The sequence below is a fragment of the Leopardus geoffroyi genome, chromosome A2, assembly GCF_018350155.1.
Source record: "Leopardus geoffroyi isolate Oge1 chromosome A2, O.geoffroyi_Oge1_pat1.0, whole genome shotgun sequence".
Lineage (NCBI taxonomy): Eukaryota > Metazoa > Chordata > Mammalia > Carnivora > Felidae > Leopardus > Leopardus geoffroyi.
In genome coordinates, this window is record NC_059331.1 from 145,643,551 (window position 1) to 145,671,127 (window position 27,577).

Consider the following 27,577-nt stretch of genomic DNA (forward strand, 5'->3'; position numbering starts at 1 on the left):
GACAGAGGGCGGGTCTGCCTTCTAGGTTGATGAGTCAGTAGGGCGCCAGGAGCACTGAACTGGCTGGCTTTGCTTTCCAGGAGGAAGCTAGCTGAAGTAAGGGTGTGGGTTTTTAAATGTATGCAGCCTAAGATCCTGTCCAAGTCAAACTCTGAGTACAACCAATGTTATGCAGGAAGGTTTGTTTCATTGGTTTCAATATTAGATAGAGCTCTGCAGTCAAGCTTATTAGCTTAAAACCCAATTACTTTAACATACTGAATGAACCTATTTATATAAAACTAAAGAAAATGCAAACTAATCTACAGTGACAGCAGATCAGTGCCTACTTGAGCATGGGGTGGATGGTAAGAGGCATGAGGAAACTTTTGGGAGTAAAGGTATGTTCACTATCTTGTGTTAATGGTTTCATGGGTGTATCCTATGTCAAAGCTTATCAGCTGTATAACTTCAATATGTGCAGCTTATTCTATGTCAAGCATACTGCAATACAGGTTTCTTTTTTTCAAAGACCAAATATTGTACTCAGTAGGTTAGGAATTAATCCATCTACTTGGGTGGCCACAGGAGAAAGAATATACGTACCACAAATGTAGCATGAGCTTTAGGGTGAACTAGAAGAATAAAAGATGCAGAATGAGCCACTCCCCTGAAATACGAAGGGTCCGTGGCACCAAGAGCAGGCGCCTGCTGTTTAAACTCCATAGGCAGCCGTCTACCAGGTAATGGCTAAGACTGCTCACTCGTGTCGTCTAGCTGTGTCATTTCAGAGCTCTGAGGCAGTAAAAGGAAGGAAAAACAAACACTGATTAAATTTTAAAAATTTATTTCTTTTCTTTTTTTTTTTTTTGTTTGTTTGTTTTGTTGCTGTTGATTTGTTCTTGAGATGGCTGTAACACCAGACAGAACAGTGCCCTCAAATCTAACACCTGTGCAGGGCTGCAACTCCTTTAAAACATTAAGATCAGCTTTGGGCTTCCCTCTCCCGCCTCACCCCCCAACAAAGTCAAATAATTTCCACATTTTTTAGTAAAATACAGTTAGCCCTGTAAACACTTTCCCTCATATTCCCACCCACCCTCCTTTTTCCCTCTCTCCTGCCTGTGGGTGAAAAATTAAAAAAAAAAAAAAAAAATTCTTAAAAAAACCTAAAACTTAGAATATACATTTATATCCCACTCACCCTAATTTTGGCTGATGACAACCCACTGTGGATTGGAAGTGGATTTAGAGATTGGATAGAGTCAGGGTTGGGATATACATGAATTTTGGCCCTCATAGGTCCTGGTATCACTGATGTGACCATGATATAAAACAAACAGGCTCCTCGTCTGAGCAACTCTAGAGGTGGGAAGAAACGCTGGGAGAGTGCGATAAATTTCTACTCGTTTTCGTTAAAAGAGGAGGGGGAAAGGGCAAGAAGGGAGGGTGGGAGAGAAAGAGAGGAAAAAACAATAGAAAACCTTAAGAGAGGATCCTGACCCTTTTCTTCCAATTGCAGCGATTTCATCTGAATTCCCATTTTCTCTGAGTAAATGGTTTCTGCTTCATAAAAATTTGTACTTTTATTTTATTGTATGTGCACATGCATGTTAGCATGTGTGTGTAGGTACGTGTGTGTATGTGTGCATGTCACTGCTGCCAAGTGAACGTTTCAGTTCTGGTTTCAGTTTAGTTTTCCTTTTTTTTGTTTCCTTTTTTATTTCTTTAAAATTACTTTTCCTTTTGAAACAAGTTCACCAGGAAACCAGCTCCCCTCCCACCACACCGGACAGGCCACAGCCATCTTTTTTTAAACCGCGCTGATTTTCCCTCACACCCCCAAACAGGAACTCCTCAGGATGGCCTCTGAAGGCTGGAGTCTCTCCCTGTCTGGCGGGACGCCCTGGTGGCGGTGAAGGCCCCTCTGCCACAATGGAGGTTTCTGATTGTGGGACACAGTCTGGTTTTTGTTTTCTTCCTGTCTTCTAATTAAAAAAGACATTCCTGACAAAAGAGAGGAAACAGTCAATAATTGTGGTCCAGGACAGAGTAAGCTTCTTATAAAGTCAAGGCAGACGTTTCTCTACTTGCTCAGACCTCATTCTACCCTCTGCAACAAGGACTCAGTTTAAAAAAAAAAAAAAAGAAGAAGAAGAAGTTGGATTTTTTTCCTTGTGATTTCAAGACAGCTTCTGCTTTAACGATACAGTCTGCAGCCCTTTTCTGATTCTGAGTGTGCTGTGGAAACTAGGGAACGTATGTTGGGGGTAGAGCGAACCAACAGGTCCAGGCTGCCCACCCCAAACCAACCACAAAATATCGATTTCAGTCTGTTTATATACTGGGGTTTCATGCAAGAGTTTAGCCTGAAGGAAGACTCTGCCTGCTCACAAAATTTTAAAAACCACTGATTTAGTCTGTATGAAAAGGTACTATGTGAAAGTATAAAGTACCATGGTTAAAAGTGAGGACTCTGGCACCACAATGTCCACACCTGAATCGTAGCTCTATAAATTACTGACTGTGACAATCACACAAATCGTTTAACATTTGGAACCTCTATTCCCCTGTAAAACGGGAATAAAAACGGTCACTAATTCACAGAACCGCCTGAGGATTATCTTATAAAGCACTGGAAACAGTATCTGACACACAGTAAAGGCACCATAAACGTTAGCTATCAACATTCATAGCTGTCCACTAAGAAGCCTGAGTGTATCAATGTTAGCTATTCCTGACACTGCAAAACTTGAAGATCCCAAATGATATCACTACTTATTAAAGAACCAAAGTTTAGAAATAATTTCTGGTGTGGTTAGGCACTGCTGAAGAGTCCCTTAATCTACTGGTGCATTTAATAACAGAAACCACCAGGGAGGTGCTGCACACTCATTGAGAATTGCCTCCTGGGAGAATAAATTCTGCCTAAGACATCAAAGGTGGGGCTTAAGAGGAGAGCTGCCTTTCTTCTCTCAGTGAAGAAATTGGCACCCAAATCCCACTACCCAGTCCTTTCTGTCCTCAGTTAAGCTTCTTGCTTTACCTCAGAACGAGTGTTAGGAAGCACACGGAGAAAAACTGATGCTCAAGAGCTAGACAAAGAGGCTTTCCTACACCTTCCCTATACCTCTGGCCTTGGTCATTTCAGCATTCAGACGATAAAAGTAATAAAAACCTGGCATTTCAGCATCTAGACTATAAAAGTGGTAAGAATAAGTATCTTTGCTCATTGATCTAGAAGGTCAATTTTAGGGAAATGGTGTCATGTAATCACAGTCAACTTTAGGTCAGCACTGTTTTCACCAAGGTAGCCAGGTTAAAAAATACTTACTCGTTTAATATACACATTTACCACCCTAAAATGTCTGTAAGAAGATTACAGGAAGATTTTTATTTATTTATTTTTTTTAGCTCTTCTATAATAACTTTCCTGTGGGGGTGAAGACAGCATGCAAAAGAAGCTGACAATACTGGCTGCCTTAGCCCAAGAAAATCAGGGCCCTGCATTTCCTAGCTGTTCAGCAGTGTTAAACTGTTAAGTCCTTCCCTGACCAGCTATAGTAATAAGTCCCATGATGGGCATTAAAACCTACGTCATCCCCAAGCATTCCTGACAGCCAGGGAAAAAGCTGAGACACTCACCTGGGTGACAGGCACAGTGCAGGAGTGTGAGCTATCGAAACAACCTGGTGAAGTCTCGCAAGGCCCAGCAAACTTGTTTACATTCCTCAGCACTGGAAAAGAAAAGGCAGGATGGTTCCCTGACTCAGGAGAAAGATACAATATGCTGAAAAGCAACCGCAACACTGAAGTACACACAGAAGGATCTCAGCTCTGCTTGGAGCTCTCTCTACTGTCTCTTGACTGCTTCTGATCTTTCTGTAACTCAAAGGCAAATACTACTGCATATGATAATAATTATATGCTGTATGGTTTCCAAAGAGTATATGGAGAAAAACTGCCAAGGTTTGAATCTTGGGTCCACCACTCTTGGGCGAGTTACCAAGCTGCTTCAGTTGCCGCATCTATTACTGACCTCATAATGTCTGAAGGATTAAATCAGTTCAACCCTTGGTTGAAGTCCCTGACATAAACACAAGAAAGCCAGAACTCCCAAGTAAAAAAGCAAGCATATCCACCTCAGGCTGATAATTTTAACTCTACAAGCTGAACTAAAAGACCCTGGTTTCCTCGTTCTCTTCCAAAGGCAGATTTTGTTTACAAAGCCCAGTCCAGCAACTAAGTCTTTATCAGTCATTGATTTTCTAGTTGAACAGGCTGCTCAGGGTTTCCTCCTGTGGGAGGAGAAGGGAGAGGAGATAGGAAAGGCTTAAGACATGTAGAAAGGGAGAAGGAGGAAGCAGGACTTGGTCCTTAGGCAAGCAGTGAGATGGGGTTTGAATAGCCCAATATTCATCTGACCCTGTTTTTTCAAAAGGCCTCTTTTGTCCAAAACAGTCACCAAGAAATCAGTTGACGCTTGCTTCATTCTTTTGTTGTCAGTCTGCATAACCAGTGTTGGTAACTAAACATAAAGCTAAGCTAAAAACAGTGGAAAAGGAAGTACTTCCTAATATGCTCATCCTTCTGCAACCCTCTCTTTGGCTCAGAAAAACTTAGGAACCACAGACTCCCACCTAGGGTTCATCTTCAGAAGAAAAGTGCTCTCTCCTTCTGTTAACAGTTAAACACCCGGGAAGGAATTGCTAACGTAATGACTCCACAGAGAAGAAGGTGGAATGAGAACTATCCCCTTAGTGCCTACATCTGGATTTCCCCACCTATTATAAGGTCTGAAATATCATTATGAACCTTGATTTAGACTCCAGGATTCGACTCAACAGAATATTCTAGGAACTTTCTTCCAGTCTCTCTTCATCTTAACAATGTAATGAAAATGATGAAGTCTTCTGGGTTTATTCAAATTCTGCCATTTGTGAATTTAACATGTTTCAATACAACCATTACCTTCCTCAGTCTATTTCCAAATCAATACTGACTACAAAGGAGGTAGTTGGGGCGGCGAGCACATATCACTCACGCTTCCACTGTCACAAAGGAAGAAGATGTGTAACCCAAAAGAAGCCACTGTGAGGCATGCTATTGTAACGAACTACGGTAACAGGAAACAGTTAAACTGTGGGACAGCAATGGGGACTTAAGATTCTTTTGCTATCCTAAAGCCTTATGTGTTTTAAATTCGACCCTTCTCAAACAGACAGCTTGGTTTAATCTGGAAGAGCACGATAACTCCACTCCTTGCCTCTCTTGTGACACAGGAGAAAAAGTGCCGAAACCAAAATGCAAGTACAGAGATCTGTGGTGAGCCAGGGTGATGGAGGGGTAAGGCCAGCATCTCGAACCCGCTCAGCGCCACTCCTAGTCCTGTGGGCAAGTGCTCTGGTGTCCGGAGCTGCAGCCAAATGTTTAATGTGTCCTTCCTTGGTGATTAAGCCCAAAGAAATGAATTTTTTTTAAAAAAGAAAAACGTAAAAGCTACAAGTATTTTGTTTTCTGCCTCAAACCTTCTGGCAATTATTTTCCATTTCATTCATTTAAAATGGCCACTATTTTTCTAGGTTCTATTTTCTGGCTTCCAGTCCCACAATTCCAATCCTTTCACCATACTTCTGAATACTTTTATGGTGACCGTTCCTCAAGCCCCATAATCCTAGTAGCGGTTTGTTGAGAAATGCAACCCTTTTCACCCAATGTTCTGGTGCATAACGGAGAGTAACCAGGCTCTAACTAACAACTTGAGCAAGAAGACAGCCCCATACTGGCCTCTAACTCTAGTGTCCATGCTTCCTTTATTCAACATCTTCTGACCTTGAGATCATCATGCAAGTGATAAGAGTCAGAGAATAAACACCAACATAGAGAAATGGGAAATGATGGCAGGATTTCTTCTAGTCATAATTAGTGGTGCTTGGAGACCAAGAATGATTATTGCAGAATGAAAAGCCCCAGCAGAAGCTGACCAACTAAAGATGTTAGGGAATTAATTAATTACCAGTACTATGTGAAAAACAGGCTTGGACTTGCTGAAATGAAACTGAACCAGTTTACCTTCCCTGCTAGAATGGCAAACAAAGCAACATGTTGAGGCAGGAGTTACAGGACCTCAACTTCAAAAGGGAGACTGAGTCATGCATGGAACAGAAGGTTCAAGGGCAACGTGCATACTAGAGAAAGAGAATTACTATGAGGAGGTGAGCAATCTCAAACCTTTTCTCTAGCACCTTAACATTACATCTTCTGTTCATTTCCCACCACTGTCACAGCCTACTATAGGAGGAGCTGCAAAACTTGTTCAGCGATGAGAAATCAAGTAGGCCAAGTTGGTAGTGCATCTTCATTTCCCCATATCACAGGGCAAAGATCCCAGATGTTTTTGTTTGTAACATTGCATTGTTTGGGTTCCTTTTCTGTGCCCCTCTGTTCTCCTTAAATTAGGGAATTCCATGGCTTTTCTTTCTCTATCATTCTATTTGTCACAGATTAGCCCAGATAAGGGAATACAGGTTTGGTGGAGACTTATTTTAGAATGTGTGGGTGGTTGCCTTAGAGCTGTCAGAAGACATGCTCCGGCTAGCTTTGTAAGTGCATAATGACATTCCAGCAGGTTCTTTTCCATGGAGAAAGTTAACATTCACTGATCACCTACTACGTGACAAATCTTCAGATTTCCATGTGGTATCTCATAATAACCCTTGTGAATAAGATAGGTATTACTAACTCTATTTTGCAGATGAATTAGCTGAAGTTCAGTGACAACATTCAAGCCAATAGCCTTGACTGTAAGCCTAGTCCTTTGAGGGTTCTCTCCCCAGACTCCCATTTGCTTTATGGAAGTTAGAGCCAGTCTGATCCTGCTCTTCTACTGACCAATACTAGATGGAATACAGCAAAAAATAGCAGAAAGAAGCCACACTCTTTCTCCTGAGACAATTCTACTTCTACTGTGAAGACTCATAGTGAAAAGAACATAATTTTGTGAAGTTATCCCAGTCAATACACACCTATCTAGAAGAGGGGAAATTCCCTTCTTCTGCCAAAATGTGGCATGAAGGTAGTCACATGCTATGTTTCAGTCATGCATGTCACTTGATCTGTGGCTAAAAGTCAGTTACTTTGGGGACATGGTGTTAAGACACTTAGTAAGCTACAAAATAACATCACTCATAGGTTTGGGATTTTAACAAATTAACACAATTACTGGAGAAACTCTGGGAGGTGAGAAAGTAAACCATTTTGCAAAGTAAGATTAAGAAATCAAGTCTCAGAAAAGAAAAGTAACCCTTGTACCATCGCCTAATCTTTATTTTCTTCCCCCTTTAGAAACTAGGTCTGGTGTTATTTATAAAAGTATACCACATGCTCCTGAAAAAAAGTAGAGAAAGTTATGAAATAAAAAGTGAAAAGTCTTCCCTCCTCTCCGATCCTGGTCCTAGCTGTGTATCTTTCCAGAAATTTACTATGTGTATGTATAATATATACAATAAAACAGCTTTTAAGTGCAAGTTGAGGGGCACTTGGGTGGCTCAGTCGGTTAAGCATCCAACTTTGGCTCAGGACATGATCTCACAGTTCTTGGGTTTGTGCTAACAGCTCAGAGCCTGGAGTCTGCTTCAGATTCTGTGTTCCCCCCCATCCCCTGCCTTGACCCCTTCCTGACTCGAAAATAAACAAACATTAAAACAATAACAACAACAACAACAACAACAACAAATAAAAGTCTTTAGGGGCACCTGGCTGGCTCGGTGGAGCATGTGACTCTTGATCTTGGGGTTGTGAGTTTGAGCCCTACACTGAGTGTAGAGATTACTTGAAAATACATACATACCATACATGAAAATTAAATTAAAAAAAATAAAGTACAAGTTTGTTCATTTATAGAAGCATCAAAAAGACTATAATACTTAAACTATAAAATGTTACTGAAAGAAATTAAAGACACCAATAAATGTAAAGACGTCTCATGTTCATGGACTGGAAGACTTAAATTGTTAAGATGTCAATACTACTCCAAGCATCTATAGATCTGATGCAATCCCTATCAAAACTTCTAATGACATTTTTTTGTGAAAATAAAATAATCTACCCTAAAATTCACATGGAATCTCAAAAGACCCCGAATAGCCAAGATAATCTTGGACAAAGAACAAAGTTGGAGGTCTTACACTTCCCAGTTTCAAAATTATTAGAAAGCCATAGTAATCAAAACAGTATGGTACTGACATAAAGACAAAGAGATCAATGGAATAGAGGAGAGGGCCCAAAATAAATCCCTTGCATATATGCTCAAATGATTTTCTTTCTTTTTTTTTTTAAATTTTTTAATGTTTATTTTTGAGAGAGAGAGAGAGTGAGAGAGCACAAGCAGGGGAGGGGCAGAAAAGAGAGGGAGACACAGACAGAATCTAAAGCAGGCTCCAGCCTCTGAGCTGTGAGATCATGACCTGAGCTGAAGTCAGACGCTTAACTGACTGAGCCACCAGGCGCCCCTCAAATGATTTTCAATAAGGGTACCAAAGACCATCCAGTGGGGAAAAGGACAGTGTTGAGAATTCTTCTCAATCCAAAAGAACTGAAAGCAGGATCTTGAAGAGATATTTGTACACTTATGTTCATAGCAGCATTACTTACAATAGCCAAGAGGTAGAAGCAGTCCGAATGTCCATCAACAGATGAGTGAATAAATAAAATGTAGTATATACATAAAATGGAATGTTTTTCAGCCTTAAAAAGGAAGGAAATTATGACAAATGCTACAACATGGATGAACCTTGAGAACATTATGCTAAGTGAGTCACAAAAGGACAAATACCATATGATTTCACTTGTATGAAATATCTAGAGTAGTCAAATCATAGAAACATAAAGTAGAATAATGGTTGCTGGGGACTAGGGGACAGGAAGAGAGGGAGCTGTTTAATGGTTATAGTTTCAGCCTTACAAGATGAAAAAAAATTCTGGAATTGCACAACAATGTGAATGTATGTAACACTACGAACAGCACACTTAAGAATGGTTGAAACGGTAAATTCTATGGTATTTTATGACAATTAAATTTTTTTTAATTCTTAGTACAAGTTGGGTTATATGATATTGTTATTTTTTTCCCTGTATCATACACTTTCTATATCATCACATGCATATTCTTCCATCTTTTTTTAGTGCCAATTTAGTTACATTCTATTAATTATTCTCTCTTGATGGGCAATTAGAATATTTCCAGTGTTTTCACTATCACCAAACCTTACTGTAACACACATTATCAGACCTATAAATCATTCCACCACTGTATGAATATAAGTCAATACCCAAAGGAGTGTCTGGGTGGCTCAGTTAAGCAATCTCACTCTTGATTTTAGCTCAGGTCATGAGTTCATGGTTCGTGAGATGGAGCCCCACGTCAGGCTCTGTGCTGACAGTGCGGAGCCTGCTTGGGATTCTCTCTCTGCCCCTCCCCGGCTCACGTACATGTGCATGCTCCCTATCTCAAAATATTAGAATTTCAATATCTTTAGGCGTGGCGAAAATTTTCCAACTCACTGCAGCTTACATCATCTATGTTTCACAACTAATGCTTCACCTATTCACATCTGCATTCCTGACACCTGAATATGGATGAGAACAGAGAAGGACTTCAGAAAGATAAAGACAGATCTTATGAAGGGCAGTGGGCTGCTCAATGCACTTTTCTTTTGGAAGAAATAATGCTTCCACTTACCCATTAAGATCTGATACCAGTTAATACATTTGTACAGTAAAACTGATGCACACCTATACAGCATGATGATATTTCCCCCCCAGACTGGTTTCTTTCTAATGCCAATTTGTGCAATTCAGTGTAAACAGACAGTAAATTGTGAGTTTACAAAGGCACAAGAAATATACTCTTAGGTAAATTTGGTATAAGAAACAAAGATGTATTTTTTCCTGCACACCTCAGCTTCTGTTTATATTCCTTAAAAAGACAAAAAAATAAACCCCAAAACCCCACATCACTCACCTAGTGACTTGTTTGTGGAAATCTGTAAGTTGTTTGTGTGTCACTGTGACGGCTCCCACGGTTGTCTCCTTTGGCAAACCTTTCAAGGAATTCTCTAACCATCGACAAAAAGTCTGTGCAGAGAAGAGGGTAAGAGTTATAAGAGGAGACAGGACTTACTCAACTGGACCCTACAAGTAATAACAAAGACTCACAGGTTTTTCTTAGCAGCCTTAGTTCTTCCAGACTTGGAAGCAAGTAAAGGAATTAACAAAGCAGTACTATCTTTAGGCCTTTCAACCCTCTGGGGTTTGGAACAGTTTGCAAAGGAAGGCAAACCTAGACTTCCATTCAAAGAAGTAGTAGCAGGCATCATTTCAGAAAGAGCCCTTCTACTTTGGAAGTGAAGTCTTTTCTGGATGATGCTACTGTTCTCTTCCTATCATTAAACTTCTGCCAGAAGTTTAATGATAAACTTTTTAATTTCAAAAAAATTAAACAGCTGCCAGAAAACTCTTTGGTGAAAAGGTCAAAGGCAAAAGTTCAGTACCACAAAAAGCAAGGGCAAAAAGTACAGTAAGTAAACATGTCAAAATTATATATGCATAATATAATATGAATCCAGAGCCCTAAGGATTTTAAGGTCATCTCTCTTAGGAGAACAGTCATTTCCAGTCACTTCTTTATGATACCTACCTGTACTCTGAGTCAGAGAATTTTGTTGCTCACTCTGGTTGCTATTTAAAAGAATATTATTTACTATCTGAGCATAACCTGATAGTAATCTGTCTGCCCCTATTCCCCTTACTTCCTTCCTCTTCAAACTAATAATCAAAATTCTAGAGACTTCCTCTGGGTTCTTATTTTCAATGAACTGTTTTTCTTTGAGTCCGCTCTAATTTTTCATGCCTTTCTTAAATAGGATGTATACTTTGGTCAGTTTTCAGCAGTAAGATAACCTTTTTTATAACTGAACTTTTACATTATATATTCCCCCAATATGTTGACTTATGATAACAAACCAGAGCAAAAGTAAATATTCCATTACAAATGCTTAAGAAGTATCACTCTCCAAATGCTGCCCCCAAGAAAGACAACACTCTACTAAAGATAAAAACACACAGGGAAAAGAGATACAGGAAGAACGCTTAATTGATAGTTTTGGCATCCAAAAATAGCCTATGAATTAACTACAGTACACCCCCAAACAAGAACAATAAGAAACAGAGCACCTGGGTCCATTAAGCATCTGATTTCGGCTCAGGTCATGATCTCGAAGTTTGTGAGTTCGAGCTCCACGTCAGGCTCTGTGCTGACAGCTCAGAGCCTGGAGCCTGCTTCAAATTCTGTCTCCCCTCCGCCCCCCTCTGCCCCTCCCCAGCTTGCACTCTCTCTCTCACTCAAAAATAAATAAACATTAAAAAAAAAAAAAAACAGTAAGAAACTAAACTAAAAAGCAAAAACTAGCTAGCACACAATGGGTTTCAGCATCATCTGAAAAATTTGGTTGGAAACAACGAATAAATTTGCCAGATGGGTATCCAACAAAGAAAAGGAAGAACAGAGGTAAGAGTTTAAATAGTTTATTCAAGTCACACAGCAAAGATGATATGCCATCTTCTACTGAAGAATTTGTGTGAATTTTGGAAATGGTATGACTCTGAAAGTGCTCAAGAATGCAAATTTTCGGGTGCTTAGGTGGCTCAGTCAGTTGAGCGTCTGACTTGATATTGGTTCAGGTGGTAATCTTGCAGCTGTGAGATGGAACTCCATACTGGGCTCTGCTGAGCGTGCGGCCTGCTTGAAACTCTTTCCCCTCCCCACCACTCGTTCTCTCTCTCTCTCTCTCTCTCTCTCTCTCTCTCAAAAATAAATAAACTTAAAAAGAAAAAGAATATAAATTTTCTTTGGGTTTACGTCATTAGAATTTTAATCAGTTGTTGGGGTACAGACAACCCAAATTTATGTTAAGAGTTCCTTTACAAAAACTCCATTTCAGGTTGATATTTATATAAAACAATCACTTTAAATTTCTTGACACATTCTGTGGGTATCTATACAGTAAACTCTTAAGAGCTTATGGCTATCTGGTTTTTGTTCCTGCTTAACCTTGCTGTTCTAATTTTCTTCTTCTGTCAGCACTTAACCACATGTTTAGAAATCAAGAATGTTTTTATAAAGTTAAATTTACAAAACAAGTTTTGTTAGTTGGGAACCAAGTATATTTGTAAAAAAGTGAAAAGAGCATGCAAATTTTTTTTCTCATGTCAATGACTTCTGGAATTAAACTTGTTGGTCTTGAGGGGCCCACTGAGTACTTTCTTTAGAAAAATACAAAAATATTGCTGTATAAGATTGAAACAGAACATACTGAACAACCAGCAACAGGAACTGTAGACACTATTTTATTCCTGAAGCAAGTTCCCATGGAAGAACTGCAGAGGTATCTGATGGAACCAAAGTCACATAGACGTCTCAGAGTTTGATATATAGGAATTAAAGTTCAAGTGGCTATTTCTGAAGTATAAATATAAAGAAAATGTTAAAAATTCATTAAGCATCTGCCCTTTTGTTTGATTGAGCCAAAGATCAAGTAAAGCAAATGCTAAGGCAATATACATTAATCACTGAACTTTGGAGATGAACACATAAATTGAAGGCAGAACTTTCAGCTCAGTGATAGAGATTTTTTTAAGTTAAAATAATGTTTTTAGTGTTTACTTTTGAAAGAAAGAATGCGAGTGGGGGAGGGGCAGAGAGAGGGAGGGAGACACAGAATCTGAAGCAGGTTCCAGGCTCTGAGCTGTCAGCACAGAGCCCGATGTGGGGGCTCAAACTCATGAATTGCAACATCATGACCTGAGCTGAAGTTGGACCATTAACCAACTGAGCCACCCAGGCGCCCTTCAGTGACATGAGATTCTAACAATAAAAGTATACTTTGTTTTGCGAAATTGCTGAAATTGAGGCTAACAACTGCCATCAATGATACAAAGCAGGAGACAACGTTGAGATGTACACAGACTTAACGGTTACAATAAACTTGTATATCTGGCATTTTCTGTGGTTCTGGAAGACAGCTAGCTCACTTTAACTAGAACCAACTATGCACTTTTCTGAACTGCTTTTATATTAATATTAAAGATTACATATCCTAGTGTACAGGCTATATATATACTTTACCATTATGCTCAAAACTTTCATGCAGTACACATAACCCTGATTTATGATCATGTGGCCCATACTGAAATTACTTGGACATTACTGGATAGCCTAAAAAAACGTTCCATGCTCAGGTGATAAATGAGCTGGTGCAAGAACTGAAACAAGATGCAAATTAATCCAAAGAAGAAACAAATCCAAGTGTATGTACATTGTGAGCTAATTTTATATTTCTATATCCCCAAAAGCTTTGGCTAGATTTACCAAGGAAACTCATACAGTGCTATCTAAGGAGCTTGAAGTGCATTAACACTTCTCGAATAACCTGTAACACTGTATAACTGATACATGGGCATCTCACAAGTGAACAAATTTCTCAGTGGTCAGCCACATAGCTGAATTCAAAGCTTAGTATTCACTTCAGGGAATATAAACCCTATGACAGTGACACAAACATACTTTCAAAAACCTAATAATGAACTATTGGCCTTCCATAGGCCCCTTCATCTAATGAACTTAGTAATATGCCTAGGTTAAGCTCCATGGATATACAACAGGGCTGATTTCAAAGTTATAGTCAGCCTCCCGAAACCAAAGTTTAGAACTGTGAGAATGGGTTCTTCATGAAAACAAGCTTACCGGTCTGTCAACCTGCATGATCTCCCAGAGCACTTCAGCCACATCCGGTAGGGTATAGGGAGGGAGACAAAAGCAGCACGTGTGGAGCAGCTGGCTAACAAGTTGCTGTCCAAGCTGGTTCATCACCTGTCCAATCAGTTCTTTCCGTAATTCAAAGTCTTCTTCGTGCTATAAGGAAGTAAGAGCAAAAGATATGTTCTAATTTCAACTTTCCACCTAGTAACTCCTCTTTCCTGGAGAAGAAAGTGTATACTTAATAGCTGGATTCAAAAACTTATTTTCTTCCTTCCTATAGTCTTTGAATATATATATATATATATTTCTAGTATCTCAGAAAAAAATAACTTTTTATAAACTGCTTTTCATTTCTAGTTTCTTAAATAAGTAGCCCATTCAAATAGTGGTTATTTCTCCACTGCTGTTACCTTCAATTCTATTCCACATTTACCCAAATCTAACTTTGAAAATTTTGTGAACCATTGTCTCTTAATTGTCTAACATACTTAGAACTACCCTGACTTTCTCTGATTATGATTTATGCCCCAGTTAAGACTATCTTCCCCTCTCCAATCCATCCAAATTCTACCTATATCTAATGGCCCCACTGAGGTCCCTCTTTGTCCAGAAATTAACCCACTTCCCAACCTACTTCTGACCAAAAAGCTTTCCCTCCTCTGATCTCATAGCAATCATGACTTTTATCACTCATTTGGCAATCAAATACTACCTTCCTATTATTATTTAAATGTTTATATCTATTTACCTTTTCAACTAAACACTGAATGACATGGGAGGAGAAATACTTTTATACTGCTTTATACAGCTTACAGCACTTAGTACAGGCTATAAATAGTTGATGTTTTGGTTAGTGAATGGTATATACAAATCAAATACAGATCAAAAAGGAGAATCTGGAAATTCTCTAAGAAATAAGGAAGAGCTACGAAAAGATGATGAGCTGCAAAGTAGAAAGGTACAATGTTTATACTTACATCATTGGCAACCCCTGTATGGATGAGGTCTCGTAGGAACCTCATGACACTACAATTGGCATCCCGGTGGTCCAGGGTAGTAGAGGCAATGGCCCACTGCAAGATAGGGATGACCACTTGGCTCCTCAGCAAGGTAACAGGACTACGCTGAATAAACCTGGGTTGGAAAGACAGGCTAGGTATAAATGACAGGATGAGACTCTAAAAGCAGCCACACTAAATGGCAAAATTATAGATAGAGACAGTAAAAAAGGTCAGTGGTTGCTAGGGGTACAGGGTGAGGGAGGGCTGAACAGGTGGAGCACCGGGAATGAGGGTATTAAACTATTCCATGTGATAGTATAATGGTGGATAGATGCCATTATACATTTGTCCAAACCCATACAAGGTACACCACCAAGAATGAATCCTGAAGTAAATTATGGACTTTAGGTGATAATGATGTGCCAATACAGGATTCATCGATTCCAACAAACAGACCACACTAGTGGGGATGCTGACAGTGAGGAAGACTGTGGAGGTTGGGGGTGTGGTGGAGAGGTGCAGTGGGTACATAGGAACTCCCTAAACTTTCCACTCAATTTCCCATAAGACTTTTCAGATCCTTTAACATACATGGAGAATCTCCATGAAAAAGATACTATATATTCTAAATTTATTTCACCAGGTAAGCATTTGTGTAAAGAGCATCTCTGGGGATTAGTTTTTCAAGGAAGACACACTAGGAAAACAGAGACTGGAGAGCTCACCCAACAGTTCTCTCATATCAACAACAAAGGTGTTTCTAACTTGTCCAAAAACTAACCAAAAAAGTGTTTGATATTTAATCCTGAGATGAAAGAGTCGATACTACTTTGCATTTATAAATGATAAAACATACATTACTTGTATAATTATATGTAACAATTTATTTTGAATAATTTTTAAATGATTTTATGTTCAGGGTGCCTGGGTGGCTCAGTTGGTTCAGCATCTGACTCTTGATTTCAGCTCAGGTCATGATCTCACAGTTTTGTGAGTTCAAGTCCCAAGTCAGGCTCTGTGCTGACTCTGTGGAGCCTGCCTGGGATTCTCCCTCGGTCTCTCTCAAAGTAAATAAACAAACTCAAAAAAATTAATTAAAAAATGCTTTTACGTTCACTAACTGATTTGTTTTCAATTCTTTTGTCCAGGGACTAAATAAGTAATAATATTCCTGCAGTGTTGGGAATAATATCATCAGTGTTATCGGTAAAAGGAATTTAAGCAATAATGGGGGTGGAAGGCTGGGGGCAGAACTGCAAAGTGAACTTCTAAGGCACCTTAAAATCCTAAAAATTTTTTCACTCTGAGATATGATATCTAAAGGATGCCAAGCTTCCTCAAGGAAAATGTGAAGTGAAGCATGATATCACAGCATCATAAAAAGTTAAAACCACAGGGGATTCTGGAGATTTTCTATTCAAATGTTTTTACAAAGCTGGTTTTATTGTCTTGTGCATGTTCCCTCCTTTGTGACAGAAACCCAGCTGCTTTCTCCTGCTCCCATCCAGCTTCTCTTCCTCACTTACAGGGATATTCCAGCTCACAACTTAACTTTGGGCTATGAATCACTAACCTACCTCTACTCCACTGACCTCATTTTATAGAGAAGCAAACAGTCAAGTGTTATGTGACAAGACGAAGCAGTGATGGGGATGAGCAATAAAAGAAAGGGTTGCTCTTCAGAAGGACTGACCTGGTGGCCAGCCTGAACAGGTCATCCACGGTGTCAGGGTGATTCTGGAGCCCATTCTGCTGTTCTAGCAGCTGAAAGGTGGGGATGCACAGTGCCTAAAAGAGAACAGTGATTTTAGAATAAACATGTGTATATAAATGCAACAGCATTCAGACTTGTTAAATATCACAATATACACAAAAGGAACAAAGGGAGGAAGAACGGATAGGAAAAGAAAAGGACGGATGAAAATCAGTTCAAGAAAAGGAAGACAGAAATCTTTCTCAGTTGATACAGTTTTTATATGTGAAGTCCACATTTCAGAAAGGGTTAAGGGTATAGATTTTAGTTGATGAAACTGGATAGATGTCCTCTCAAAATTTTAGAATTTTCTCAAAGTAAAGACTGCTTATGTATTAGACGTGGTCTAGTCCACTAAGGAGATTTTTATAAATTTTAATAATAATAATAATAATAACAATGAAATGTCAGTTTAAAGGAAAGACATCTTGGGAAAAAGAGCATCATAATTTAACTCCCTTATATATTTTCTTCCCTATGACGAGAAGGGGAAAAAAACCAATATATCAGGAGCCTTTTCCAATGCTTACTATTTACTCTAAAACCATCCCTGCTAAGTGAGCTAGTTCACTGATTTTTCCAGGCAAGAAATTAAAAACAGAATTATGCTTGAGCTTAGAGATCCTTTGTTTTACATCCATTTGTTCCTTTCTCTATGTCTCAAAAGACCATATCTCTAGAGACTATAAAAAAGTTAGGCCGTAATAGCTGTAATGACCTTTACATTCATATGGTCAATCTCTTCTCTCATTCTCCTAAGCCATGTCTGTCCAGAGAACAACTAGAAAGTTTCTACCTCCCAGGGCACCTGGGTTGCTCAACTGGTTAAGCGTCTGACTTCGGCTCAGGTCATGATCTCACAGCTAGGGAGTTCAAGCCCCAAGAAGGGCTCTGTGCTGACAGCTCAGAGCCTGAAGCCTTCTTTGGATTCTGGGTCTCCCTCCCTCTCTCTCTCTGCCCCTCCCTCTCTCAAAAATAAACATTAAAAAAAAAAAAAGTTTCTACCTTCCTGTTATTAGGAAATCAACATGATTGGAGGAAAGACATAGAGAAGCAAGAGAATTCAAGAGATGGTGAAGAACACACTGCTGAGCCTACAGACGCTCCAAGATACTGCCCAGGGAAAACAGACCTGGAGCATGTCTAGTAGTCCCTGCCGACAGCCCTCTTCCATGCCGTATTCATCCACAAGGATACTGCCAAGGTACAGGAAACAAGAATGCTGATGTACGTGGTACACATTCACCATCTGCCAAGGGAGAAACCAGTTAATTCAATTCTTATACCCCCAAAAAAGTATCAACTTAGGAAAGTGTCTGGAGGAAGACATTCAGACACAAAGTGGTTTCTTCTCTTTAAGACAATATAGTAAAGCTTGTTGGCAACATTTCCTAAAACACAGGCTCAATTCTTCAATAATTTTCAAGTACTCTCTTTAGAGTCCTATCAAGCCTTTTACCTTTTATCTTCCCAAAACAATGTTGTAAGAGGGTTGTATAATACATCAAGCTGGAAGCCGTTAGGATGCTATCATCCAAGCTATTTGCAAACCCACAGCATAAATCCCAACACCTAAAGGTTGTTCCTTTTGCCTTAAAGATGAACTCTTAAGAAAAAAAAAAAAAAAAAAAAAAAAAAAAAAAGGCACATATAGCCATAGCAGGGCTAAAAATACCAAACATCCTGAAGGAGACTCTGAAGGCACTGTTTAAATTTTGAGTTTCTCCTAAACCCTTCTATTTAAAGTAAAACAGTATTCTCAACCAAGATACCTGGATCTCAAGAAAATAAAAATGTTAATACAATATACATATTTAAATTAAATGATTTGTTTAGGATTTGTACCCTACTCTCCTCCAAAAATTAAGAGGCATCTGTACATTCATATGTTTAAAATGCCATCACAACACACGTATTGATTTTATTATATAAATTCAACTCAATGAATAGGGTGGGGGCTGAAAGACAAAGTAACGGACTCTTACTAGCATGTACCATGGAATGGAATGGGCAGGTGATGGGAGCTATGAATCTGTTTGGTACTGGGTACTCAACTGTATGCTCTACTGCTTAATGAATGATTTACGTCAGTTGCTGACAAACTTTTTCTTCAAGGGCCAGATAGTAAAAATTTTAGACTTTGCTGGCCTTACAAGTCTGTCTATGCAACTGCGCCATAGTAGCACAAAACTGGCCAATAGAGAATACTTAAATGAATAAGCATGGTTACCTCTTCTTTGTAAAACTGTATTTATAAAAATACGTGGCAGGCCCACTGGTTCTAGTTTGCTACCCTGTGAATTTTGGATTTAAAAAAATACTTTTTTTCCCCCACAGGTACTGACTTTAGAACATACTTCCTATACAAGGTGCTCCTCTATTAGGCTGGTCACATACTTAATTAGCAGGAATTAAAAAAAAAAAAAAATCCAAGTCACGAGGGTATCCTCTAACAGCAAAGGGCCATTAAATCAAGTTCTCTTTGACCCAGAATGTATTACACTAAAGGGGACACTTAACCAAAGGTGGAAACATATGCAGTACAAACATATGGCATCATCAGGATATAGTAAATGTAAACTTTACTCACATCTGCAACATAAAGGAGGCAGGGTTATGCCTATGTCAACTGATAGGCACTTACTGCAAATGCAAGGTTGACACTCTGCCTTGCCTCTTTTAATTTTGTACCCATGGCACCTCACTTGCCTCAATCCAGTCCTGGCTCTGCTGTAAGGTTAATATCAACACAAATTACTTAGTGATCTAAGTCACTAGCTATAGGCATCTCATACAGAGTAGTTCTTGATGTGAATATGATCTTGGAGAACCTCATACAGTGAGTCACACCATTGCAATTACCTATCAATCTTGGTGATTAAAAGAGTCAAACTTGGGGCATACGGGTGGCTCAGTCGGTTAAGTATGTGACTCCGGATTTTGACTCAAATCATGATCTCGTGGTTTGTGGGATCAAACCCCATGTTGGGCTCTATGCTGAAGCGTGGAATCTGCTTGGGATTCTCGCTCTCCCTCTATCTCTCTGCCCACCCCCCCCCCCACTCTCTCAAAACAAACGAATGAACAAACATTAAAAAAATAAGAGTCAAACTTATTTCTTGACAAATAACAGACTTATGTGACCAACTGTGGGTGAGATTAAAAAAAAAATCTCTTTGGGCCAAGAGACAGCAAATTTTGACAGGACACATATTTTTCTTTGAGAGCGCGCACGCATGAGAGAGCACGAGTCGGGGAGAGGGGCAGAGGGAGAGAGAGAATCTTAAGCAGACTCCATGCTCAGTGCAGAGCCCAAAGTGGGGCTTGACCCTGGGATCGTGATCTGAGACAAAACCAAGAGTCAGATGCACAACCAACTGAGACACCCAGGTGCCCCAACAGGACCCATTTTTAAAAAGAAAATTAGTGGGGTGCCTGGGCAGCTCAGTCAGTTAAGCGTCTGACTTCAGCTCAGGTCATGATCTTGTGGTTTGTGAGTTTGAGCCCTGCATTGGGCTCTGTGCTGACAGCTCAGAGCCTGGAGCTTGCTTTGGGTTCTGTGTCTCCCTCTCTCTCTGCCCCTCCCCAGCCTGTGCTCGGTCTCTTAGAAAAAAAAAAAAAAAAAAAATTAGTATAAAAATGCCTAGCACTGCTATAGAAGAGCTGAGCATTAAAGTCATTCTCTTTTCCTGGGGCGCCTGGGTGGCTCAGTCCATTAAGCATCCGACTTTGGCTCAGATCATGACCTCGCAGTTAGTGGACTCGAGTCCTGCATCGGGCTCTGTGCTGTCAGCTCAGAGTCTGGAGCCTGCTTCAGATCCTGTGTGTGTGTCTCTCTCTCTGCCCCTCCTCCACTCATGCGCGCTCTCTCTCTCTTCTCTCTCAAAAATAAACATTAAAAAAATTTTTTAAAAAGTCATTCTCTTTTCCTAATTTCACACGGAAACGTGTTACTATTTAAACTATCACTACACAGAATAGATTACAGGCTGCTTCCCTCAGAGGCACCATACTTACCATGGGCACTACTTACTGCTTTCAAATATTTCTGAGTTTGTATTTAATACGTACAAAAGTGTTTCATTTCATCAGCAGAGTTTTTGCTCTAAAGACTCCTATGTCAAATTCTGTCCACGTTACACTTTCCAGCTTCGGGAGAATTTACCTGTGTAACTAGCGGCTGCAGTAGGGCTGCAGATCCTTTGCCTACACAGCGAACAGCAAAGCGGAGGCACCTGCAACAACGCTCTACAATCCGATTGTCAGCCCGGTGTTTATTTAGAGTCTCAGATAAAACTGGCCATATCTGAGTCAAAGAGCACAAGAAAGAAAACAATGAACTAAGAGCTGAAAAAAATGCTCCCAAGTTGATAACATCTGATTTGGTTTTCAAATAATTTGGAAAAAGCTTTCTTTACAGAAAAAGTTCAATACAGTATCCATCACCAAAACACAACCACTTCTTGAGAGAAGCACAGTGACTCTTTAGAACAGGAAGAGGAGCATGTCTAACTTCACTAAAAGATAAAGATAAATTTTCCTGAACTTTGGACTTTCTGATTTAGGATGAAAAGGATTAGTACGAGCTATAGAGAAAGAGATGTTTAAAGATTATAGTTCCAACTTAGAATATTTTGAACAGAAGGACTGGAGCTAATGAAATAGCATGATATGATACTGGTGAATATTTAAGGATACTTGGTGTTTCCCCCCCGCCGGAGTCTGAATAGCACTTCTCAAAACATGCCTTTTGATCCTCATATCACCCTCAGTGAAAAAAGAAGTGCATCTATGTTGGGGAAACAGAAGCCATGAGGAAGAAATGGCTTTGTCAAAAAAATTTCTGCTAGTATTAATCAGGCCTCCTAGCAACTCTAAGATTCACGTAATCTCTCTCTACTTCTTTGGGTTTTCAGTTCATTACCCCACAGTCTGTTTTCTTATCAAATCTAAAGTAAAAAATATTTGAATAGTTCTATTCTTCTGTTGATTGAAATTTAAACTGTATCAACAAATTGGATCTTCCTATGAACCCAGAAGACAGTACCGTCTCACTTTAGTTACCCACAGCCTTGTAAAGAAAAAGGAAGAAAGCCTTGTTCCACAAGCATCTGTTAAGCACTTACTTCCTGTATGACTTTTTGGCACGGATGAGTTTGTCCATTTTCCACAATAGGATTGGTGTGTCTGGGGAAAGGTAACAAACCAAAATAGTTAAAGAGCAATGTAACTGAAATTCCACAGCCCCAAAGCCTGGTAGCTTACTTAGTCACATTGTCACCATAAAAAGAATGCCAAATAATTAAGTTATGTATGACTCAATACCTTTCCTTTCTACTCCATTCAAACATGAGCACAGAGTTCAAACCAACCTCCTCCCCTTCTTTTGCCACGTTTAAGCTACTTCCATTAGAATATGCAAACTCAATCCAACTCTAGCTTAAACGGGTTGTGGGGCACAATTATCTTTTCCATTTTTTCCCTTTAAAAATCAGAATATATAGGCTCTTCCAAATTAATTAAAAGTATTAATTAAAAACCAGACTGTCTACAGGGGCCTGGGTGGGTCAGTGGGTTAAGTGTCTGTATGACTCTTGGTTTCAGCTCAGGTCATGATCTCACGGTTTCATAGGTTCGAGCCCCACAGTGGGCTTGCACTGGCAGCGTGGAGCCTGCTTGGGATTCTCTCTCTCCCTCTCTCTCTCTCTCCCCACTTCCCCACTCATACTGTCTCTGTCTCTCTCAAAATAATAAACTTAAAAAACAAAAAACAAAACAAAAAACCCACAGACTATCTAAATCCACTATGAGAAACCAAGTACTGCTCCATTCCCAGCATTAAAAGGCAAAAGCTTTAGGAATTCTAATTTACCAAAGATGTTTCTCATGTTCTAGTCTGAACCCAATGACATAGAATATGAGCCCACCCACAATATGTCAAATCCAATTATTTGCCTAGTTCTAGAATCCACTAATTTGAAAGAAAGCAGGAAAAAAACAAAAACAAAAAACCCTGTATGATTACCAACCTCTTCAAAGGAAATTCTTTAATTTAAATGAGCTCAACAGCAACTTAACAAAAATCTCATTTTCTTTAAATTGGGGGATTTCCATCTAGTGCAGATTTTCTTCCACTTATTATGAAGTAAGGACTATTGTTAATAGGCTTTCAGAATGTCATGTTAACAGGGCTATCATAATTATACAAGAAAAGCACTGTACCAAATTAAAATAAAAACACCAGCTGACAAGAAAAAGCTAAAACACCTCAGTTTTAACTTACTCCACATAGGCTTTTTACACAAGTACTCTCATATTCCAATTGTATCTGTGGGTCTCACAAATTATGTAACTCAATAAGGATCACTCTTTGAACATTGTTACTCAAATGCCTTTTTAATCATTAGGCTCCTCTTGACTTCAAAGAAGGATTAATTTCACCTGATCAATATTTTTTTGCACCCCTACAATCTACAGCAATAGTTCTGAAAGCGTGGTCCTACAAATAGCAAGCAGCAGCAACAGCTGTAAATTCTTGGGTCCTACCCCAAATCCAATTGAACCAGACACTCTGGAGATGGGACCCAGCAATCTGTTTTGATAAGCTGAGCCCTGAAGGTGACTGTGATGCATGTTAAAGCTGGATAATGACTGATCTAATTACATTTTAAAGGTCTTTTGACAGAGGTCTACCAAAAACTAATTCTTAGAATTTATCTTTGCACCAAAGTTTCAGGTAATGGGCTTATCGGTCCTCTAACAGAAGATTGTCAGACGTACCTGGAAGTTTAGGAAAAAAACACTTGCTTTCTTCAGTACATAATCATCTTATTTGAGCTTTTAACCTAAGGCAGGCATCCAGTCTCCCTTCTTACCTAAATATTACTGCAAGGCGATCTAAGAACACAGTGGGATCTGAGGATATGCCATTGCTGGGCTCCTGAGACAACAGCTGAAGAGACAGAAAGACATTAACACTCTGTTTTAACACATACAAACCTACAGCAAACACTGTTAACATACACCTTTAGAGACATTAACCTCTTTCTCAATCTCTGCTTATTTCCCTATAAGAGATTCCTGATAGTTACTCAAATGGTGCAAACTTTTATAACCATTAAGATATTATATATACTATAGTTTATATATGACATTATTTAATCTATTTTAATTTCACTTTCTATTATAACTTTTAAATTATTATGGCTTCATAACATATATTAAGAGATAAGGCAAGTTGCTTCTTACTCTTCTTTCCCAAAATTTCTTAAATACTTCTACCAGCATATTATTAGAGATAAACTTTAGAATCACTATGTCAAGTTCTCCTATTATTTTGCTGTAAATATAAACGTAACTTGATAAGAGCAGACATCTTTATGATATTCTTTAACGGAACATTGTAGGTTATGGTTTTGGTTGCTAACTTGGTGTTTTCCCTGTTGTATCTTCTAAATGGTACTACTGATAGTGGAAATCTACTGACTGTAGAATACTTATACCATTTATGCAGCTCCTTTGATAGATTTACTAATTTTAAGAACGTTTTAGTTCATTGCTCTTGACTTATCTAGGTAGACAGAAGAATACCTGTGAATATATAATTTTGTCTTTTCCTTTCTAACATGTACTCATGATATATAGGTATAAAACCCCTCATTTAATTAGGCTCACCTTTTTCAATGCCATAACCTGAACAGAACAAAGTTCACTAAGGCATTCAGTAATCTTATCCAAAGGTAATCTGGCTAGAACAAGCGCTGTCCCTGCAAGACAAAGAAAAATACAAATAAAATAAAAGCTGAAATTGAGGTAACTCACTGGTCTACATCATTGGCTAACAGAAGAGGCTGGCTGGTTTCATTCTTTTAAAAAGATCATCACTTTTTTTCAGGTACAGTATTTTGTTATTTAGGGCTGATTTTTCTTTATTTAGCTTAGACGACTAAGTGACTTTCACACTAACATTTACAACTGAAGTTAATATTATTTCTCCTCAGTAGCCTATGGATTTAAAGACATTTAAATACATCTCCCCTTCCAATTCTTCATATACTTTAAAAACCTCCTTTACAAAACCAATGCCAGGGACACCTGGGTGGCTCAGTCGGTTGAGCGTCCGACTTTGGCTCAGGTCATGATCTCGAAGCTCGTGAGTTTGAGCCCCGCGTCCGGTCTGTGCTGAAGCTCAGAGCCTGGAGCCTACTTCTGATTCTGTATCTCCCTCTCTCTCTGCCCCTCCCCCACTCATGCTCTGTCTCTCTCTCAGAAATAAATAAACATAAAAAAAAAATTAAAAAAAAAAAGAAACAAAACAATGCCAAAGCTATTTTTATACAGCATGGTACAATGGTTCTCAAACTTCCCAGAGATTCTGATTTAGGAGGTAAAGGAGAGCCTTTATTTATTTATTTTTTTACAAGTACAGACAAGACATAATTTTTTTTTTTTTTTTTTTTTTGTAAAAAGGGCTGAAATTAGAGATCTGATTCTAATTATACCTAACAGAATCTATGAGCTAGATGAGGTATTATCTCTGGGCCTAGTTTCTTTATTTGTAAAATTAGTGCTTTGAACCGAAGAGTAAGTTAAGTGTGCCTTTCTTTCATTTTTCAAATCATTGAAAAATCACTTTTTTTATTAAATAAAATCTTAACTTGAAATTCCAATAAAATAGGTTAAAAAAAAAGTAGCTAGGTTAAATTAGAATAGAAGGCCCATACCCTTCTCACTCAGCCTTCCTCTTGTCATACTCCCCACCAAATGCTTAAGCATATCCCCCAAATCCAAATGATTACATATTAGCCTAGGTTCTCTCAAGGTATAAAAAAAAAGAAAAGAAAAGAAAAGAAAATCCCTTGACTATGATTTTTCTCATCTCCCAAAATTTCATTCAACAGAACAGTCACAGAACAGAACAAACAAACAACAACAAAAAAGAACAGTAATCAATCCATACGTCTTCAAAAGTGAATTAAAAAACTAAATGATTTCTTCCGGTAGTCTATAAGCCATAAATGAGTTAGACTTACTTAAAACTGAAAGGGGGAGAAATCTAACTTAAATATGACTTTTCCTTTCAATTCATCCCTACAGAAAAGAATGTTACTACAAAGTTTTCTTTATCTAGAAGATAAAGATAACTGAGATGCCACATCCTACTACAGTTAGACATCACTTCGGCATCAAGGTTCAATTTCACTAGAAAATTACAAGATGGCAACAATAACCACTAGCAGTAGGTCATAAGAAATAAGAATATTTGACTCCGGTTTAATGCCTTATTATCTATGCTATGAAGGGAAACGACAAAAACCGATGCTACAAAAAGAAAATGTCTTGGAAAATGCAAATACACCAGAAGGAACTTCGTCAGATATAAGAACGAACAGTTAGTTCACACACAGATCATCCAATCTAGCCAAGACTAACTTGTTTGCTACTCACAGAAGCTTAAATGATGCTGCACAGGTTATGTTACCCAATCCTTTATTTGATATATCCTCAATCCCCTCTAACTACCAGCTGTAAGGATTTTATTACCTCACAGGGCACCCCAATCTGCTTTTAGAGTTTAGTTAGAAAGCATTTTCTTTCTAAGAGCCAGTAAATATCAACAACTGACTACTACTCATAAAATAAATCTGTCCCCTCTTTTATAAGGTAATCTTTCAAATATTTAAAAATAGCCATCATGCTTAAAGTCTCTTCTGTGTTCCTAGCCTTTAATATCTCCGGTTCTTCTTACTCTACTTTATCACCACTTTGGCTGCTTGCCTCTGGATAGGCTGTCACTGAGTGTAAAGCTGATCCATACTGGATCATACTGCTAAAAGACCAAGTTTCTACTACAGGACTGATCCACACACACTACCTTTAAATTTCCACCTACCTCTTTGGTATGGCAATGCTATTTGGTCTCCCTTTTTATTCTCCCCCCAACTCAAAAACGAACTATGTTTAGTTGGAATGTGTTGTCTCTGCCCAAAATCTAGGTCTGTGCTCTACACACTGTAAGCAGTTTTAATTAGTTATATAGCCTTAAAACATTCTAAGAGAAGAGCGCATGTGTATATAATCAACACCCTCCCCTGAGTGGAAAGGTCACCTTCTCCATCAGTAAGTATGTTGCAACTGAAAAACTGGGATGTGATTAATGTAAGATAACCCCCAGAAGTGGCTTAGAGATGTTACTGGTTAACATCTGAAGTAAATACCTTTTAGCAAGCCCACAGCAGCTTCCGGAGACAACATGAAGGAATCAAGGGAACGGGCAATCTCCAGGAGTCCATTAAAGTGCTGAGCCATGTGGTCTCGGCAGACAGAGCAAATGTTATGAATGGCTTTGGCTGCAGCAGAAGCCAGAGGCTTTTCACACAAGCCCTTCATCAAATAGCCCAAAACAGGGTCTAAGGAGAGAAGCCACAAAGTAAATATTAGGTATGTGAAACTCAACAAAAACTTCTAGTTTCTTAGAACAGAGGTTTATATCCCCCCTCCGTTTTTTTAAAAAGCAAAAGAACCATTAAAAAAACTTTAATGTTTGTTTTTGAGGGAGAGGGAGAAGGAGGGGAAGAGGGACAGACACAGTGTGAGCGAGGGAGCAGCAAAGAGAGGGAGACAGAGAATCTGAAGAAGAATCCAGGCTCCTTGAGCTATCAGTGCAGAACCCCATGCGGGGCTTAACCTCACGAATGCGAGATCATGAGCCGAGTCAAAGGAGGATGCCTAACCAACTGAGCCACTCAGATGCCCCACAAAAGAACCATTTTAAAAAATGAAATGTGGGGATGCCTGGGTGGCTCAGTCAGTTAAAGCCTCTGACTCTTGATTTACGCTTGGGTCATGATCTCATGGTTCATGGGTTCAAGCCCTGCATCAGGCTCTGGGCTGACAGTGCAGGTCCTGCTTGGGATTCTCTTGCTCTCTTCCCCACCACTCTGGCCCTCTCCCTCTTGTGTGCTCTCGCTCTCTCAAAATAGATAAATAATCATTAAAACACACACACACACAAATGGAGCTTGATTT

The 27,577-nt window shown here is 39.0% G+C and overlaps 1 protein-coding gene across 3 annotated transcripts in view; it reads right to left on the minus strand.

Annotated features, from left to right (window-relative positions):
* Nucleotides 1-809: 809 nt before the first annotated feature.
* The window catches only part of TNPO3 (transportin 3), an 80,048-nt gene continuing 53,280 nt past the window's right edge, over nt 810-27,577 (minus strand). For all 3 annotated transcript variants that reach the window (XM_045495586.1, XM_045495589.1, XM_045495588.1), the window contains 12 exons: nt 26,767-26,958; nt 24,224-24,315; nt 23,425-23,501; nt 21,676-21,736; nt 20,715-20,855; nt 17,682-17,798; nt 16,490-16,584; nt 14,773-14,929; nt 13,781-13,948; nt 10,001-10,113; nt 3,625-3,716; nt 810-1,986 (listed from right to left, as the gene is read on the minus strand). In XM_045495586.1, coding sequence (XP_045351542.1) covers nt 3,656-3,716; nt 10,001-10,113; nt 13,781-13,948; nt 14,773-14,929; nt 16,490-16,584; nt 17,682-17,798; nt 20,715-20,855; nt 21,676-21,736; nt 23,425-23,501; nt 24,224-24,315; nt 26,767-26,958 — 1,274 coding nt within the window. In that variant the 3' untranslated portion in view covers nt 810-1,986; nt 3,625-3,655. The remainder of the gene's footprint in view (nt 1,987-3,624; nt 3,717-10,000; nt 10,114-13,780; nt 13,949-14,772; nt 14,930-16,489; nt 16,585-17,681; nt 17,799-20,714; nt 20,856-21,675; nt 21,737-23,424; nt 23,502-24,223; nt 24,316-26,766; nt 26,959-27,577) is intronic.